The sequence below is a fragment of the Metarhizium acridum genome (assembly GCF_019434415.1).
Source record: "Metarhizium acridum strain ARSEF 324 chromosome Unknown scaffold_141, whole genome shotgun sequence".
Classification (NCBI taxonomy): domain Eukaryota; kingdom Fungi; phylum Ascomycota; class Sordariomycetes; order Hypocreales; family Clavicipitaceae; genus Metarhizium; species Metarhizium acridum.
In genome coordinates, this window is record NW_027094020.1 from 431,875 (window position 1) to 449,762 (window position 17,888).

The 17,888-nt window shown below is 50.8% G+C and overlaps 4 protein-coding genes across 6 annotated transcripts; 1 reads left to right on the forward strand and 3 right to left on the reverse strand.

The window, feature by feature from the left end:
- Nucleotides 1-3,873: 3,873 nt before the first annotated feature.
- Nucleotides 3,874-9,781, reverse strand: YCF1_1 (ATP-binding cassette glutathione S-conjugate transporter ycf1). 3 transcript variants are annotated; one of them, XM_007810646.2, is made up of 5 exons: nt 8,984-9,781; nt 8,083-8,898; nt 4,871-7,997; nt 4,747-4,815; nt 3,874-4,672 (listed from the first exon to the last, which is right to left on the reverse strand). In XM_007810646.2, the coding sequence occupies exons 1-5, from the start codon at nt 9,311-9,313 to the stop codon at nt 4,347-4,349; spliced, it is 4,668 nt and encodes a 1,555-aa protein (XP_007808837.1). In that variant the 5' UTR covers nt 9,314-9,781; the 3' UTR covers nt 3,874-4,346. The 3 variants fall into 3 exon arrangements, with proteins under 3 accessions (XP_007808837.1, XP_065975181.1, XP_065975180.1); XM_066119388.1 differs by having other exon boundaries at nt 3,874-7,997; XM_066119387.1 differs by having other exon boundaries at nt 3,909-4,815; nt 4,871-9,726.
- A 172-nt stretch (nt 9,782-9,953) lies between these two features.
- Nucleotides 9,954-11,969, reverse strand: J3458_008782 (uncharacterized protein). Its single transcript, XM_007810647.2, has 3 exons — nt 11,519-11,969; nt 11,219-11,466; nt 9,954-11,134 (listed from the first exon to the last, which is right to left on the reverse strand). The coding sequence occupies exons 1-3, from the start codon at nt 11,870-11,872 to the stop codon at nt 10,852-10,854; spliced, it is 885 nt and encodes a 294-aa protein (XP_007808838.1). The 5' UTR covers nt 11,873-11,969; the 3' UTR covers nt 9,954-10,851.
- A 395-nt stretch (nt 11,970-12,364) lies between these two features.
- On the forward strand, nt 12,365-17,408 carry J3458_008783 (uncharacterized protein; the record flags this gene model as incomplete). Its single annotated transcript, XM_007810648.2, has 2 exons — nt 12,365-12,412; nt 12,490-17,408. The coding sequence occupies 2 exons, from the start codon at nt 12,365-12,367 to the stop codon at nt 15,643-15,645; spliced, it is 3,204 nt and encodes a 1,067-aa protein (XP_007808839.2). The 3' UTR covers nt 15,646-17,408.
- NPY1_1 (NADH pyrophosphatase) lies at nt 15,673-17,238 on the reverse strand. Its single transcript, XM_066119389.1, has 2 exons — nt 16,455-17,238; nt 15,673-16,403 (listed from the first exon to the last, which is right to left on the reverse strand). The coding sequence occupies exons 1-2, from the start codon at nt 17,002-17,004 to the stop codon at nt 15,715-15,717; spliced, it is 1,239 nt and encodes a 412-aa protein (XP_065975182.1). The 5' UTR covers nt 17,005-17,238; the 3' UTR covers nt 15,673-15,714.
- Nucleotides 17,409-17,888: the final 480 nt, after the last annotated feature.

Below are 17,888 nucleotides of genomic sequence, written 5' to 3' on the forward strand. Positions count from 1 at the left end.
CATAATGTTGGATGCTACCAAGACTCATAAACGATTGCAGTCAAGGCGTTGGAAAACCTGAGTTGCCATGTCATCCATTTTCGTTCATAAGCTCCCAGCCTGAGGCGGATATGAATTTACAAATTGAGAGTCTCACTCAGAAGCTACACCAAAACAAGCAATTATAGATCTCTCGGCAAAACTGCACTACGGAGTACTCAGTCCAATAATACAAGCCAGAAGAGGGCTTGAATACGCCAACGTAGTCCCATGGCTCCAATGCAGGCCATTTCCGCACCTCCATTGCGGCTGCGGAACGCATTTCAGCGATGCCAGCCTTTTAGGCCAGCAGACCAGACCCATCAAGGTCAGGGATTTGACCGATGGGATTGGTAAGTAAATGACTGCAAAGGGGACTCCCACATCTCAGATCTAGTCATGCACTTGCTCTGACTTGCGAATCCCCACCACGCCTGGCTCGGTTGACCATTTTCGCAGCGAGTCGGCTTTGGGTAATGACAGCGTCAGCCAGCCTGTACGGAGTAAGCTGCTCGCGATATCGAACCAAAGCGGATATTGTGGCTTATGACCAGTCGGACCGGCTTCTGAGGCCCCACGATATGCAAGGAGACTTCGGGCTGAGGAGTGTTGGACGGACTGCGATAGAGGGAGGAACCAGCCAGGACAACAATGCCTCTTGACTGCGAGACCAGGTGTTTCGTCATGGGCGAATTCAAACCTCTATTGGTGGTTTGATTGCTGCTACAAAGAAGCCCCCCGAAACGTGTTTCAGCTGTCGCATCGCTCAATTTCCCTTGATAGCTAATTCCATCTACGGAGACAAGGCTTCAGGGTACATTTCACTCTAGTATTCACGAAAACTTCGTCTTCAACAAGGTTTACCTGCATGAAGAATAGTGTGTGGGCATCCAGAAGTCGGGAATTTTAAAACGGCTATGGCAAGCCTGGGCAGGGATTTGCGGAAATGACAACTGCAGGTGCCCCTTTGCCATAAACACGGCATATATAAGGCTGGGGACCAGGTCATACCCGCAGGTTTTTCCAAATTCTTCGTCAACGGTGGACTTTTTGCAACGGGCAGACCACTGCAATTTCCCGAAGCTTAATATGAGGCTCGTGCTGATAAAGGGCAACGCCTTGATGACAACAACAACAACAACAACGGACAGCGGGTACGATATCGTCACCGGAGGACTAGTATTACATGTGCAACGCCTATGCCTGTTCTGCAATCAGCTCCATTGCTCGCTGCTTGAGCTGATCTGGGCTGTCACACATGAAACCGTCTGCGACATTTATTCCAGACTTTGGTCATGACTGTGTTCCGTAATACCGGTCGTATATGCTGCCAAACCCCATTCCCATGCAGTGAGGATGGCTCAACATTACTTGCGTTTGTTAGTCAGATATCACCACACTACCCGCGGGAAATTGTATGCGGCTTGACCAACTCTACCGAGTATGGTTCAGTCTACGTCTAATTAATCACTACAAAATGGTAACATGTGGATTCCACTCATCGGCCAGCACTCATTTTTAAATGACGAGAAACAAAGCTATAATCTCGTTTCCAGCACGTACCAAACAGGATCAGAAGGGCACAAGTTGGTCACTGCGGCTAGACTCATTCGCTGAACACGCCCCTTTTCAAACGAGATTCACCAGTCAAAGTAAAGTGGTAACTCCGTACTACTAGTATTCTGTATTATATTTTTCGAAGCCTCACCGTTCTTGGAATTACCAACAAGCGTCTGTTGTGGAGCGTCGACTGGTCCAAGTTTAAGTCGTGGTATCGTTATTTCGGCTGAGTTTATCGTGGACAAAATGACAATTCAGTGCGCCATTATGCGTACTCACGGTTGTGGTATTTGAAGTCATTCTTTGATTCCTCGTTGTCCGAACATACCGTGGACGCGCCACGGCGACTGCATGTGTACTCCGTACAACCGGCAGAACGAAGTCGAATAAGTGATTCCGATGCACAACATGACCAGGCCCATCACAACTGCCCAACCGAACGGCGATTTTTTGTTCCCCTCTTGTATCTACAGTTTCATTCGTCATGGGTGGGTTTTGTTTATTCCCTTCAATCGTAGGTTGTCCGTGGCTCTTGTCTAGCCAAACACCGCTCCACAGCATCCTTCTGGCAACGTTGCGGAACGGCCCTGTCTCATTCGGTCGGGGAACAAGGCGGTAACAAAAATAACGGAGGTAAGGAGGGAAAAGAGAGTCTCCATTCCCCCCATCATGTTGTTGCCGTGAGGATTATACTACTACTTTCAAGACCCATATGAAGTTGGAGAACGCATGTCAGTGGATAAAACCCGATGCTCCGGTTCTATTGTCAGACATCAGGGGGCCACCAGATGGTCCAAACGCAAAAAAGTGCATATTGCATTAAAGACGCTGACATTGGCTACTGTTAGTGGAACATCATGACATGCGAAAAGGCAACAGTGAAGTCGTGAGGGTCACGTTGGCCAAGGGCATCGTGGTCACCCTCACCCTGGCATCAAGCAAGGATACTACGCCATGTACGGAGTACAGAGTACTCGGTACCCCGTAACACAAGGTCGAAAACAAGATAAATAGCACGAGCCACGTTTCGGGCCATGAGACGGGGACGGGACGGAGCCGGTTCGGCGATCCGGCCATTCAGACACAAGACGAACGCAATGATAAAAAACGAATTCCTGGTCCCCATGAGGCTTGGATAGTAGTCCAATACAGACGTCCGGACGCCCCCTCACTCCTCCTGATCGGCCAGTACAAACAGTGGCAGAGTGGGCAATGGATTTGTTGGGCCTTTGCCCAGAGGAAGTGCTAGGCGAAAAAAGGACAATCCGGCCGGCGACCAACATGGAAAGAGTGTGTATCCTTGGACCTTGGCACTTGCGAATCACAACGTGCGGAGAGTAACAACCCTTGGCGACTGAAGAAACTGCTTTTGCAGAAAGCTGACAAGCCCGCCTCGCGGAAAGCCACACACTCTCTGCCAGTACCCAACTTTATTTCATCTTTCTTTTCTTTTTCCTCCTCCTTGTCTTTCGTCCCTGTCAATGAAAGTCTTTACCTGCATCTCTGTTTCGCCTTCATGCAGGAGATACAGTACAGTACAGGCTCCGCCACGAGGAAACCTCCTATTTTCCTTTTTCCTGCTGGTATACCCGTGTCAGTGGGGACAATTATTCCAAGACGATGGCCCAGGCGCTGCCCGGTGAGGATTCCAACAGGGACCACGGGGCGGCCTGTCAACCCCCCTTGGCCCCCTCCCCTTCTTCCCCGTAGCGCCCGAGCCATAGTCTCGTGCTGTTTTCTTTTTCCTCTCGTTTGTCCCTCTGACCCGATAAGCTGCATGCCTACTGCGCTGTGGTCACCAAGTGGGAGGGCGGGTTGGTGGGCGGAGATGAAAAAAACAAAACGACATCCGGGCGTGTCTCGCCCGCCCACCGCGCGCCGTGGCACCGTGACACAAAGAAGCTTATCTGATGGGCAAGTCGAGGCGACAATTTCCGAAGACGGGTGCGTCACAAAAAGTCGTGGGTAACACAAGAGCAAAATCACGGCAAGCCGCGTGCCAATCCAGCACAAAAAGGCGTCCTCGTAATCTTGGTATCCCCCATCCTCGTGTGTGAATGCTACCATCTCGATGCGGAGTGATGTGTATTGTGCGTGTGCTTGCTTCACGCGCGTAGAGGACAGGTAAAAGGGTCTTACAGAGACAGCATTAATTACATCAGTAATGTGGTCAATGAAAGTTGTACGGAGTGCTCCGTACTAATCGAGATATTGGCACACAGATGCCCCCGTGTGCGATCCGCATCCCGTGGTGACATAGTTGTATAATAGAGAGCGTATGGGGTACGACACCGTGTCTGTATCAATCAATAACTGCAAATAACTAGAAACGGTACAATTGCTTCGACCTCTTGTCGGGGTGCATCTGGTGAAGTGTGTATGTATTGTAAATGCACTTGTTGCAACACTGAAACATGCCCGCCATCACAACCATTTCCTCATCCAGAATTCCCCTTTCAATCTCAGCTTCTAGTCTCTGGCATTGCCTCCCATTTCACTCAGCTGCTTCTCAGTCCGCCGCGCAAATTATAATAAATACACACAGTCCTTGGTCACACAACGAATGTTGTCGTTCATTTCCGTCAACGCGTAGCATTCATGCTCACGGACATCATTCCTTGTACTCCGTATACCCATTGTCAATTTATAATGCTAGTCTGCAAATGTACATCCCCTCTCAATTCTTATTCCAACGTACATACATGGTATAACCGCCAAGGCCAAAATAAAAAATACTTTTTACTCTGTACATCACTCATCTTTTATGTTTATTCAATCTCCAGGCCAGCCTGCTTCATCAAGCCATAAAATACACCCTGCTTCTTGAATAGCTCACCTGGCGTGTCAAACTCCACCACCTCACCCTTATCCAGGACGACGACGCGATCGCTGTCAAGGATAGTGTTGAGACGGTGTGCAACCGTGATAATAGTGCGATTGGAAAACAGGGGTGAGCGCAGGGTAGCTTGGAGCATGGCGTCAGTTTCGACATCTACGGCAGCGGTGGCTTCGTCGAGCACGAGGATGTTGGAGGGCGTAAGCATGGCGCGGGCGAGCGAGACGAGTTGACGCTGGCCTTGGGAGAGATTCGAACCTAATCACGTCAGAATTACACCATGATACACACGGTATGGGGAATGAGGAGAGTGCCCGCCATGATGGACTTACCCCCTTCGTTAATCTTGGCTTCGAGACCGCCATCCATGTTTGCTACTTGTTCCTTGAGACGGGCATGGTCTAAATACAGTTAATAACGACGCAATTCCACTGTGACTGCCCGGGATGAACTTACCAAGAACACTCCAGAGCTCAGTGTCGTCGTGAACGTGGCCAGGGTCAAGGTTGTCACGAACTGTACCCTCGAAAAGCGCGGCATCCTGAGGAATAATGGCAAGTCTACGTCGAAGATCCAACAAGCCAATCGTCGACGTGTTAAGGTTATCTATGCTAATGTGACCAGTAACCGGCTCAATCAAACGGAAGAGCGCAAGTGTTAATGAGGATTTGCCGGCTCCTGTTCGGCCGACAACGCCAATCTTCTCGTGGGATTTAATGTCCAGGTTGATGTTCTTAAGAACCAAGTCCAGACCCTCACGGTATCTAGTGCTATAATTCTTAAAGTCTACCTCGCCCTTTGCTGGCCAAGCAACCGGAGGTCGATTCTCGGGAATGATCTCAGGCGCTTCGCTGGGTAGCCTGGCATATTCCAGAACACGCTCGACCGAGACGATATTGGTCTCGACCTCGACAGTTTGACGAACGATCCAGTTCAACGACGTCGTAATCTGAAGGGCATATGACATTGCTAGACCAACGGTGCCTTCAGTCAAGCCACTGTGATTCGAGACAGAGATGATGGCAAGGCCGGCGGCTGCCAGAATCACGACGGCACCGATAAACTCAAGACGGACTGCTAACCAGCGATTGGCACTGATTGATGGGAAGTATGCGCGCAAATTGGCATCCACACGCCACTCATTCTCGAGTTGAAATCGCTGTTGTTGACGGAAAGCACGAATAGTGGTAATGCCACCAAGGGACTCCTGGAAGTGGGCGTACACTGGACTGCGGGTGACACTGTCGAGTCTCTTGAGTTCTCGAGATGTGCGGAGATAGTATCGCTGAATCCAGTAGTAAGTAAGCGCCAAGGGGACAATCAAAGCAATGAAAGCGGGAGTGGAGAAAGATATGACACCCAGGGTAAAGCAAGATCTTGCAACGTTAACAAACAACATGTTGAACACACGCGCCAGAACTTCGTCAACTCGGTAAATATCACTGGAGAATCGGTTCAGAATGCGCCCGGCGGGCGTAGTGTCAAAGAAGGACATTGGAGATCTGAAAATCGCGTTGGCCATGCGCTCGTGGAGCTTGCGAGAAGCCTCGATAGAACAAAAGATCCACAGAACCAGAGTTTGGCCAACCGTGAGCAAAGATGAGCCGATGCCAAACGCAAAGTAGATGCCGATGTACTTGCCGATGCTGTCGTTGGAACCCGTCTTCTCGTTGTGTTCAGACCATTCTTTTAGCCAGACAGAACCGCCAATGCTGGCAGATTGGGAAGCCAAGAGGGCAAAAATATAAATTCCAACAGCGACTAGGTTATTTTCCTTTGCATATTCACCGTATACAGACCATTTGACTTTGCCTTGTTCAACGAATTCCTTCGTTTGCTTGGTCCGCGAGGCGCCGGCAAGCTCTTCGTCGGTGAGCTTGCCTCGAGGGCCCCTGAAGCTTGCTGTACTAGCACGTCGTAGAGTGGCCATGCTGCCTGATCGGGTTTTCTTAACCATAGGTGTAGCACCCTTGATCGGTTCCATCTCTGGAACGTCTTCTAGAGCCTCTTCGACTTCTTCTTTGTTCTGGGTAAAGCTAGGCTCACCCTCAATAATAGTTGAGGTCTCACTGGAAGGAAGGCTGGAGCTACTAGAGCCGTTATTCGAGTCCTGACCGGCAGTCTTTAGCAGATCGGCAACCAGTCCTTTCTTGGCAATCAGCTGTGAGTAAGTTCCCTTCTCAGCGACTTCGCCATCCTTCAGCATAGTAATAAAGCTGGCTTGCTTGAGAACGGGGATGGAGTTTGTAGCAAGGATTCTAGTCTTTGTCGAAAGCAAACCGCGAGGGCCAAGGACATTGTCGATGATGTGACGACCAACATGTGAGTCCACAGCAGACAAAACATCGTCCAAAAGGTAAATATCGGCTCTGGCGTAAACAGAACGGGCAAGAGACACTCGGGCTTTCTGTCCACCACTGAGAGAGATGCCTCTCTCCCCGACAACGGTCTCGTCGCCATCAGGCAGCTGAGCAAAGTCATCCAGTAGGGCGCAAGCTTTAACAGTTTTCTCGTAAAATTCGGAGTCGTATTTGTATCCAAAGACGATATTTTCTTTGACGGTTGCGTTCAAAATCCAAGTCTGTTGAGATGCATAGGCCACAGTGCCTCTAACCTCAGCAGAACCCTTAACTTTCCAAAGATCACCAAGAATACTCTGCAAGAAGGAGGATTTGCCGGCGCCCACGCGGCCAACGACACAGGTTAGTTCACCCTTGTAGGCGGTGAAGTCGATGTCCTTAAGGACCTCCTTAGGCTCATGACGGTTCCAGGAGAAGGTGCCGTCGCGAATGAGCACAGTCTCTTCACCCATCTCTTTAGGAGCAGGCTTTACAGTGACAGAGTCAGACTGAAGTTCTTCGGCGGTCAGGAAATCAGTCAAGCGGCCAATAGCAACTGACGCTTCAACGATGGACGTGATGACCATGGGCAAAACTGCCAATGGAAAGGTCAACAGGTTGAAAAGGGCCAGAGCAGGGAATATAATGTCGGTTGTAAGCGGTCTATCTTGCGTGAGAACAAAGACCGTAAAAGTCGAACATGAAACAAAAAACGGCGCTGTGTTCCAAGTGAAGTTGGCAAATGCCTGGGTGGCACCAATTCGTCGCAGATTCTTGAGCTCTTGCTCATTTCGAACGTAGTTGAGCTTGTTCATGAAAGCAGCACCCCATGCATAAAGCTTGATGCTCTTCATGTTAGTAATAATTTCATTGATGAGTCTGCTCCTGGCATCCTTGTTCTTCATCTGGTCTTTTTGCAAATTCTTCATGATTCTGGCGACCCATCCCTGAGCTGGCATCATAATAATCATTACGACGATACCAGCCATCATTGACCACCCGACAAGGTTATAGAGCGAAACCATGCAGATGATAATTTGGAAGGGAGCCGACCACGCTTGTTGCAAAAACTGAGTCAAGTCCTGAAGACGCTGGGCATCAACAGCCATGTAATTCACAATGTCTCCCGTGGTTTTTGTTGATCTCCCCTCGTTGGACAACCTCAAAGACTTTCGGTAGATGGTGGAGGCGAGGCCACCCTTGATCCGCATACCAGTTACGAAGGACAATTGGAAGTATTGATGCTGTAGGGGAAGGTCAGCAAGACTTTACAAACAATAGAAACAGAGGATAGCCGAGAAGCAGTCTGAGCCAGAAACAACTACGTACCACCATCGTCGTTTGGAATACAGCACAAGCAAACATGGCCAGTGCAATCGCCGCTCCCTTGATAACAGGTTCGGCAACCACACCGTACTCAGGGTTGTATGATTTGACCCAGGTAAGCAACAGACGAAGCAGCTGCGGCTGAATATACTGCGCGATGTCATTACCGATCTTGAATAAGGCAGCAACTGCATAGGGACCACCGTAGGCACGAAACATGGCCAACCAAAGTGACGGAGACTTGGGACGGTGATTCAACTCATGAGCCCAGGCCTTCTCAAAGGCTGCACCAGTGGTCTTGGTCCGGTCTGATTTGGCTAGGCCCCACAGATCACTTTCAGTCAAAAAGATCTTGTAGCCATATTGCATCATGGGTGTCATCCAGGAAAAGGTGAGACGAGAAAAGACAGTGGCGTATTCCACGGGGCATTCCTCATCCTCGGAGATGGCCTCGTAGCCACTTGGAACATGCTGACGAGGCCACAGCCACTCGACGAGAAATTCAACAACCGCAAACCCGAATCCAATGCAGTACGTAATAAAGTAAGGCAGGTTCACTTCATATACTTGTTGTGAAATCAAAGACCGAAGCTTGACGGTGAGCGAGATGAGGAGGAGGAGCCAGTAGAAGAGGACAACTCCATTGGCGTGCCGCAGGCGGCAATGCTCAATCCATTGAATCGAAAAGATGACAAACAAGGAAAGAATCGTAAGAAGAGTTGTCAGCACGCGAAAGTCCCCATACCAAATGCCGGGCATGCCAAGGATTTGAATAACGAGTTGAACGACGACGTCGGCGATGAGAAAGACGAGAAGGGACTGTGGGACACGGGTGTCAGCTATCAAACATGGGCAAACGGAAGCTATTTAGCATGAAAGAGAATCAGCGACGGTATTAACCCACCTGCTTGATGTAGAAGTGAGCATCCTTGGAGGAGCCCTCTTCCATGGGCTTTTTTTTCGTCAGCAGCCACCACAGGGCAACTGGTCCCAAGACGAGGGCATACACGGACACGGTTGCCAGCCAGACATCGATGAAGCACGGCGTAAAGTCGTATCTGTACTTGCTAATTGGGCCCCAGCCCTCTTCATTGCCGCATAGCGGTTGCTGAAAAGCCGAGACAGAAAAGTAATTGCCGCCGAGGCGCTGCAGCGGGCGCAGGCCGGTGAAGGAGCCGGAAAGCAGGCGGACCTGCTGCTCGCTGTAAGGGTCCATGAGGTCCAGAGGATCCATGGTCCTAGGTGAGGCGAGAGAGCGAGGAGGGTGAGGTGGAAGCAAATCACCGCATGCTCAGACGAAGGAACCGAATCGGGTCGTCGGCGCGGAACAAAGGTGTAGAGGTTGCAGTTGAAGGTTGAGGTTGGCGCGTTCCCGTGGTCGGCGCCGGCGAGCCTCGACCAAAACTATGGGTCCAGCGAGCCAGTGACGTCTTTGCCGAGTACAATCCGAGCAACAAGGATCGATTAATGTTGCATCAGAGAGCGGTGGAAGTGGTTAGCTTGTCGGATGGGTAGAGAGCGGCAATGGACGAGGAGGAACCCTACAGGAACAAGGAGTCGTCGGTGAAAGAGGAAGAATAAGCACGGCAAAAAAAAATTGATAAATGGATAAAAATAACATGCCACATTATTAAATCCGAGACCCGAACAATACGGAGCCGTCGAATCGTGGTACTTCGTAGAATTTGCAGCTAGGCAGGCGTTTGTCAGCGACGGCGCCAAGTCTTGCTGGGGGGTTCTTTATGACAGGCAAAAAAACGTGCAAGACAGGGCAGGACAAGGCAAAAATGATTCGCCTTTACCCCACTTTTGGAGCTTGGAGGGGGCCTGGACATCTGGGGGCCGACATGGAATCATGCATCCAATTGTCCGAACAAAAATGATCGGCTTAGGAAACGAACCTTTCCTACACCACCATGGCGCGCGCCGAAGCAGCGACGGTCCGGGCAGCTACAGGGCAGCGTGCATGACGACGGCTGCCGAAGGGTTCTGCAACGAGCCAGACACCGTTGGATTACCAATATTAGATGCGGATGGTGATGAGTGTGGGTGTGCATCCCAGGCAACTTCCCTGCTTGAACAGCTTTCGCCCTACATACCTAGGCCCAGTCTACTCCGTATACCGGAATTTTTCTGCCCATCCAGATATACTAATGTGCTATAATACATTGTGGTATCGGGCGGGATAGCGAGCTACCGGATTCTGGGCCGAACACATTTCGCCTCTCACTGTTGTAGTCTTTGCTCCAGTGAACAGACTCGTCTTTTGACGCCGACAAGAATTACAACAAAACTGCTGACAGGACCGGTGTTGCAATTGGGCGCCAAGAACAGTCGTGTATTCGTCTGTCAGGAAAATTGCCATGTATACCCGCGCAAGTAAACTTCACTCGCCATTCATTGTGGTCTTGACATATGCATGACTTACCACTCGGGCTTATCGGACCTGTAGATCTTACTCCCGTTGTGCATCTATCAGACCTGTTTCCAAGCTGTGTATCAATTAATATCACACCGAGACTCGTCAGCCACCACCATCTTTACCGACTTTCCGCTGTTTGGGCCCTACCCCTCGTATGTAGCCTGCATAAAGAGCGTATTTGGGGTAATTAATAAGCCGCCACAAGACCTCACGCGATCCACAGCATAATTCCCTTTCTGTCTATTCTTCACGTCTATATTCTGATGTGCTTCACCAACGCCTCGTATGACGGTTCAGATTGTACGGAATTCGCAGGCTGCGTGTGTTGCTGTCGAGGCTGGTTCACGCCCTCAGTTCTCCAACGTCCGCAAAAAGTCGACCACTCTCTCGCTCAGCCACTCTCTCGCAGCTTCCTCCTTGACAGTATGCCCAGCATCCGGGATGAGCCCTGACAATGAGCTAACAAAAGTACTTGCTTTTTGGTATCTCTGACTCTGAGCCTCCTGGTCCACATGTGCTGGAACAAATTCGTCTTGGCCCGAGTGCAATACCAGCACCGGTTTGTTGAACCGGCTCCAAAACTTGGCCACAGTCGCATCGTCCAAGTCAGACGAAAAGTAGTCATCATCTCCGCTAAAATAAAGATAGAGTGAGGGAGGGAAAGTCAACACTTGTTCTTCAGTACGTCAAGACGGGAGACAGGCATTGGTGACCTACCCTTTTGCTGTAAGCGACTTGAATCGATAGGCGGAGATTGGCGCAGCCAGAACCGTGGGGACTTTATCGCCGGGGAGACAATCACCAGCCCGGCCAGCGGCGATCCATGTGTCTGCTAATTCGATGCTTTCTTTGACACTGGGGAAAATGCCCTCCAACGACTCACGATCCGAAACTGGACCCTGCATGATGAAGCCATCGACTGGTGGGTTACCATGCTTGACGTAATTGCTGTACTCCATACAATCCTAAGCACAATCAGCAATGTCCATACATGGGTTCGCAGCAATGCAAACTTACTTGGCAGCCGGTTGAATGACCAAATAGGACGATTTTCTCTCGGCCCAAACCCCGCAAATACTTCACCAAAGCGGCGATGTCATCCACGTCGTTGCTTAAACTCGAGGTCCCAAATCCAATAAATGAGCTCCTTAATCGAAGCTCAAATACAGAGAACTCAAGGTCTTTACCTGTGGTTTCCAAATGCTTGGCCACAGTCCTAATGTAAGGAACCGTGTGAGGCCCGTCTCCAAGGCCGCCGATGAAAACCAGTGCGTTCTTAGAATTCGGAAATCCGAGCTCATACGCGCAGGCGCCTCGGTTAGGCGACGGATGAGGATGTACGATCACGGAGAATGAGCTGTGCGAAACCATGATGGCAAGGATGGGACAAATCTGTTGAGTTCTGTTATTTCAAGGAAAAGAAAAATGAAGCCCTGAGAGATTAACAAATACGTCCATGACATTGCCCGCATTTGATAACTGCACTGCCTGGTCTGTTTACGTGGGCCAGCCATACAGTGCGAGACGAGGCGCAGTGCACATGTCCGCAGCGAAGTGGAGTGCAAAAGAGAGCGCGGTGGGGAGTTTCGCCTCACATCAAGGTGCCTGCACATGCAGAAACAGTGCGTAGTGATGCTACCAGACAGTATGGCGAGCCAGCTTGGGATCGGCCTGCAGCCAGCGAAGAAGGTGTGTGTGTGGACGTCGCCTACTATTTTTGACCGAACAGCCTCGCAAAAGACAATACATGCTCTCATTTCCTGACATTTTTTTTTCAAGTCATCTGCAAAATCAAAGCTAATGGACATGGTACAGTGACGAGGTACTTTGAGGAAAATTCCGTTTAGGGCCCTCGTAGACAACATGGCAGAGCAAACCGCAAACACGGAACGGCATGACGTATTCCAAAAGGTATGAGCTGCGCCGACTACCTCGATTATCAAATGGAAATGGAATGATCCCTGTACATGTAAGCTTACGGATAGCAGCTTAAACCATGTTGCGTCAAGATTAGCCAACTGGCCATCCAGGAGTCCGACTCAGCCGACGCCGCTCGTGAGCTCCTATCTCTTACTGCCCAAGTCCTGGATATTCTGAATAGCCAGACTCAAAAGAACCCATTGGCCCTGGATGAGAAGCTGGCTGAATATGTCTTCTTCCCACTATACCACATCTTTCGTCAATTGGAACATTATCCTGCTCGCCTTACCGAGAACTGTGTCAAATGTCTTCAGTTGCTCATCACACATGGTTGGAAGACTAGGATTTCGTCCAAGCTGGTCCAACAGATATTCAGCTTCCTTGTTTTCATCATCGATGGCGTTCCTGGATTCAAGAAAAGAGACCGCGATGTTCCAGAAGAACTGCAGCTGGAAGCTTTCCGAACGCAATTGGCTCTGCTTACCACGGCAGGTCAGTCTGCCAGCGCCATGACTGGGCTGACAGAAGGAGATAGTATGCCAGCGTTGGGCCATGGGGTTACCGTTATGCTCGATGGCGCTGTAGACGGTATTACACCACAGATCCAACTCGAAGCGTTACGCGTACTGCAAGCACTCTATACCTCCTTGCGGGATCAGGCAGCCCTAGCAAGCTTTCTCCCAGGAACCATTTCTTCTTTAGCCAAGTTGCTGTCATCTCCAAATAGGCATAAGTCCATGGTATTGGCGAAAAGCCTGGACGTTGTACAGACAGTCCTCACCAGGGTGTTAGGAGATATGCGAACACGTTCAATCCTAGCGAAAGGCGATAGTGAGGATGAGGGACAGTCTGCGTCCTCTGACACGGACAAAGTATTGACTCCTGCATGGCTTAAGGCAACAGCAGCTCAGGTCAAAGTGGCATTGTCAAATATGATGAAGCTTCGCACACATTCTTCTCAAAACGTCCTAGATGCTCTCGAGAGACTCTGCGTTTCACTCCTGGACGAGTGCCACAACTCTCTGTCCAACTGCACCACACTACTGGTCGAGACAGCTATTGTGCTGGATAAAGGAGAGAGCGCTTCAACACCTTCCCTATCCATGCAGACCGATTTACGACATCTAGTAATCATCTACCCTGAGCTTGGTGATGCTGTAAAGACTGCCGTGTATAGCTGGATGTCAAGCCTGGCCCGCGTAATGCAAGCCGGAGACGAAGAGGTCAAGAAGACCGCGGTGCATAATTTATCCAAAGGGATCGAATTATTTCAAGGTTTAGGAATAGAATCTTCGACTCTGGAGGACTCCATTGGCGGCGCATTGCGAGACAGCATTGTTTCTCTCATTCAATCTTCAAAGCAAACCCATCCAGCAACCCATTTACAATTACTCGACGCATCAAAAAATCAGCGAGAATCAGCCAACGAACAGTCTTTCGAGCCGGTGCTGATGGCAAGCGAAAGTCAACGGACGCTCAGACAAGAAGTTACCAACTTGATAAGTCGCATTGCCTCAACTTCATTGAAGTCCAATATCGCCGCTGGCATGATGGACCATGCCCGAGAGTCAGACTCAACAGACCAGATCGCATCTCTATGGCTCTGTTATGAGTTAGTCAAGGCTTCCAATGCCTCGAACGCAGACTCAGATGCATTCCTGGACCTTTCTGCGCTCGGCGGTTCATCAGATGACCTGGAGCCGATTTTCGAGGACCTATACTCTTACTCTGTTCAAATTCTTGAATCTCACGCTGATTCAGATCCTGTGGATTGGCGCCTAGAAGCTATTGCACTAGAAGTAGCAACCTACACCGCACAGAGACGTGGAGTATCATTCCGACCTGACCTGATGGACGTCCTCTTCCCCGTGGCGACGTTCCTGGGGTCGGAGAGTCCACTGCTGCAACAACACGCAATAGCTTCTCTAAACAGTATCGCACTAGCATGCGAATACTCCAGCGTGTCGGAATTAATAATAGACAACGTCGATTATATGGTCAACTCCGTCGCCCTCCGCCTCAACTCGCTCGATATTTCGCCCGCATCAATGCAAGTCCTCACGATGATGATCCGACTCTCGGGGCCCAAACTAATTCCGTACCTAAACGACGTCGTCGAGTCCATTTTTGCTGCACTGGAAAACTACCATGGATATGTTCTCCTCGCGGAAAACTTGTTCACCGTCCTGAAGGAAATTGTCAACCAAGCATCCGTCATCAATGAGCGGTTGTTGACCGATGGCGAGAAAACAAGGACAAACCACAAGAAACAACCACGTCCAATCCTCGGTCTCGACGCCCTCCTCGACGATCTAGATAAGCGGGAAGAAAGACGCATTCGAGACGAGGAGGAGGCGAAATCGTTTGCCCAAATAAAAGGCCACCCCAAAGAACCATGGAAGTCCAAAACCAGAGAAGAGGAAGAGGACGACGAAGACGGCAGTCCACCCCCTGAGCCTGAAAAGCCACCCAACTCACCAACATACCAGCTCCTTTTGAGAATTGCCTCCCTAACACAACACTACCTCACCTCCCCGACGCCCCGACTCCGCCGCTCCCTCCTCGAACTCCTAACCACCGCATCAACCATCCTCTCCGGCGACGAAGACTCCTTCCTGCCACTCATAAACTCCGTCTGGCCAGTGGTCATTGAACGCCTCCGCGACCCCGAGCCCTTCATCATCATCGAGGCTTGCCATACACTGGTCGGTCTTTGCCGCGCGGCAGGAGACTTTCTCAGCACACGATTCAAGACCGAATGGGGCGAATGGCTTCGCGACTGGTGTCGAAAGACGAAAGCTAACGCTGAAGGACGCAAAGCCCAGAGTCTTGCGCGTATTCCTGAAAAGGGGCAAAGTATCATGATCCCCGTTCGCTCCGGAGATGGGCTGCAAGTCAAGGGGATTCCGGCAGAGTCGGCATCTAACTCTTCGTTCGGAAGTTTGGGGCAGCACGCTTCGCCGGTGAAGACGTGGGAGGCGGTCGTGGCATTGCTCACTGCAGTGGTGGAGTACGTCCGTGTTGACGAGGTCATGTTTGATGATATTCTGGATTTATTGGCGGATGTTATGGAGAGTAACAAGGAAGTGAGAGAGGCTTTGGAAGTCATTAATGCAGATGCGGTGTGGCTGGTGAGGTACGAGAAGGGGAGGGAAGAATTACTACCCACGCCGGTAGTGGACGGTTTTGAGTTTGTAGAGATGGAGCAACTACCTCGGTCCTAAGTCATGTTTGAATCAAGTAAAACAAGGATATATATAAACTATGGTCCGCTTCTCTTCGGATCGTATCTATCAGATCTTGGGGCTGCTCAACAGGTACCCCTCCACCACAGCCGTCATCAATCTATTCGCAATAGCCTGAGGCGGCGGCACTCTCAAATCACCTTCGTTGTAGTCCTTTGGAGGAGGTGCGCCGAGAGCACCCGCGGTCTGCGCGAGCGCCGTCCCGACCTCTTCAACGGTAAACCACCTTGCGCTCTCCAGTTCTTTGTCGTTCAAGTTGATTTTCTCCCCGTCGCCTGGCAGAGCTTGCGCGATGGCGCCAATCATCAGGGAAGATGGGTATGGCCATGGTTGTGTAGAATGCACAACCACCCGACCTACACGCACACCAGCTTCTTCCCACACTTCCCGACGCACAGCCTCCTCAATGGATTCGCCGGGTTCCAGGAATCCCGCAAGTGTGCTATGCCAGTAGGGAGGCCAGCGGGCCTGCCGGCCCAGGAGGATACGTTGGCCATCAGCGGACACCACAGCTGCAATCATGGTTGGATCAGTTCGGGGGAAGCAGACGTTGGACACTCCGTGGCGTGTTGGACAATCCGGGAGTTCGATTGCTTCAGAGTTTCCCTTGAGGTCGGTCGGCGGACAGATGCGTTTGTAGCCCGCTTCAACAGATAGGTTGGGGTTGCCGCAGCCAGCGCAGAAGATGTTGCGGGTGTTCCAGTCGATTATTGAGCGGGCTTGGGAAAACATGGCAGCTATTGCCGGAGTTAGCGTAGGCGATAGAAGTGACGTGGGAAATGACTTGCCATCTTCTGAATGCAACGATAGGCTCCTTGTGTCTGTTGCTATCCACAGTCCCTTTTCCTCTTGTGCCTTCAGCCATGTCTCTGCGAGGTACTTGCGCTGGCCCTTGGGTGTTATATCAAGTGCGAAAAAAGGCTTGCCCTTGACCTCTCCATGCTCCGAAGTTTGAAAAATGACATCACCGCCATCCACTGTGCCCAGGAATACAATCAGCACGGAGGGTCCTGCTGTGGAATCGTAGTTCTTCGTCCTCTGTGCATCAGCTAGCTTGAATGGTTCCTGGATAAGCGGCTTGACATCGTCATATGTGAACAGCGCAAGCTTTCGCTTCTCGACCACAAGAGGGTTCAAGTCCTTCAATGCGACAAAGCGCGCAACGGAACTTGTAGCAGCTTTGTTCAGAAAGGCGGCATCTGACCGGAGGAATGAGTAGCGGTTCAGTCGACTACCAGCATAGTAGTTGATGATTTCCTTGCCGAAACGTCTAGTGAGCATAGAGTCGTCGCTGGTGAGAGCAGCAAGCTCGGGCAGCAGAGGGGGAGTAGATGTCATGGGTGGCCGGGGCGGACGGGGGGAGTTGTATTTAACTTGAGAAGGATGCCGAGGAACTGAGAGGGTAGGTAGAGTATGATGAAAATTGTGTGTCAAATAACATCAGGGACTTCGGGTCATTTCACAAGACTACGCCCGGTATCATATGTAGAGCGGCTTATTTCACAATCGAACTGAGACGGCGTGAGCATCCGCGAGGCAATGCGGAGGTGATGAGTAATGGGCGAAATCGTGATGAACTTGGTAGTGTGTCCGAGGCGCTCTCCGGCGTCGGCACAACGCACCGGCAGCATCGACAGGGTTTGAGCTCCGTGGAGATGGTGCTTCGGTTCGTGGTCGGCCCGGGCAGCATCATGATCTCCCTGCAACTGATTGACCCTAGACACAAACGTCATGTTCTTGTCACGGAAGTAGCGAAAGGTTGTTCGGCTCGAGCCATATATCAGCGTAGGGTAAGGACCTCAGAGGGGAGTTTCCTCTCCCACGGAGTTTACTCAATAACGGGTGTTCCATTGGACCGTGGAAGGAGCGGCCTGCAACGGTGCTTTCACTCCCAGCACTTGGATACAAAGACGAACCTTGGACTATGTTAATGTGCTTGACAAACGAGAAACCCCTCCATATCTTGACACCTGAGCAAGTCCCTAAGTACCTACCTACTCAAGTACCTAGGTACCTAGGGTAGATGGGCTCTTCCAGAGGACATTGTCGACTGAAACAATGGCGGAGTCGAACTTTTGACCCCAAATACCCTCTAGTTTAGGTGACGCTACCCCGTACCTTGTGATGCTTGGCTTGATGTTAGCGGCCAGCCCCACTCTCTGGCGTCCGCTTTTGGTCAAGTACGAAGCCTGAGACCCATGCAGCACCGTACGTACAGCAAC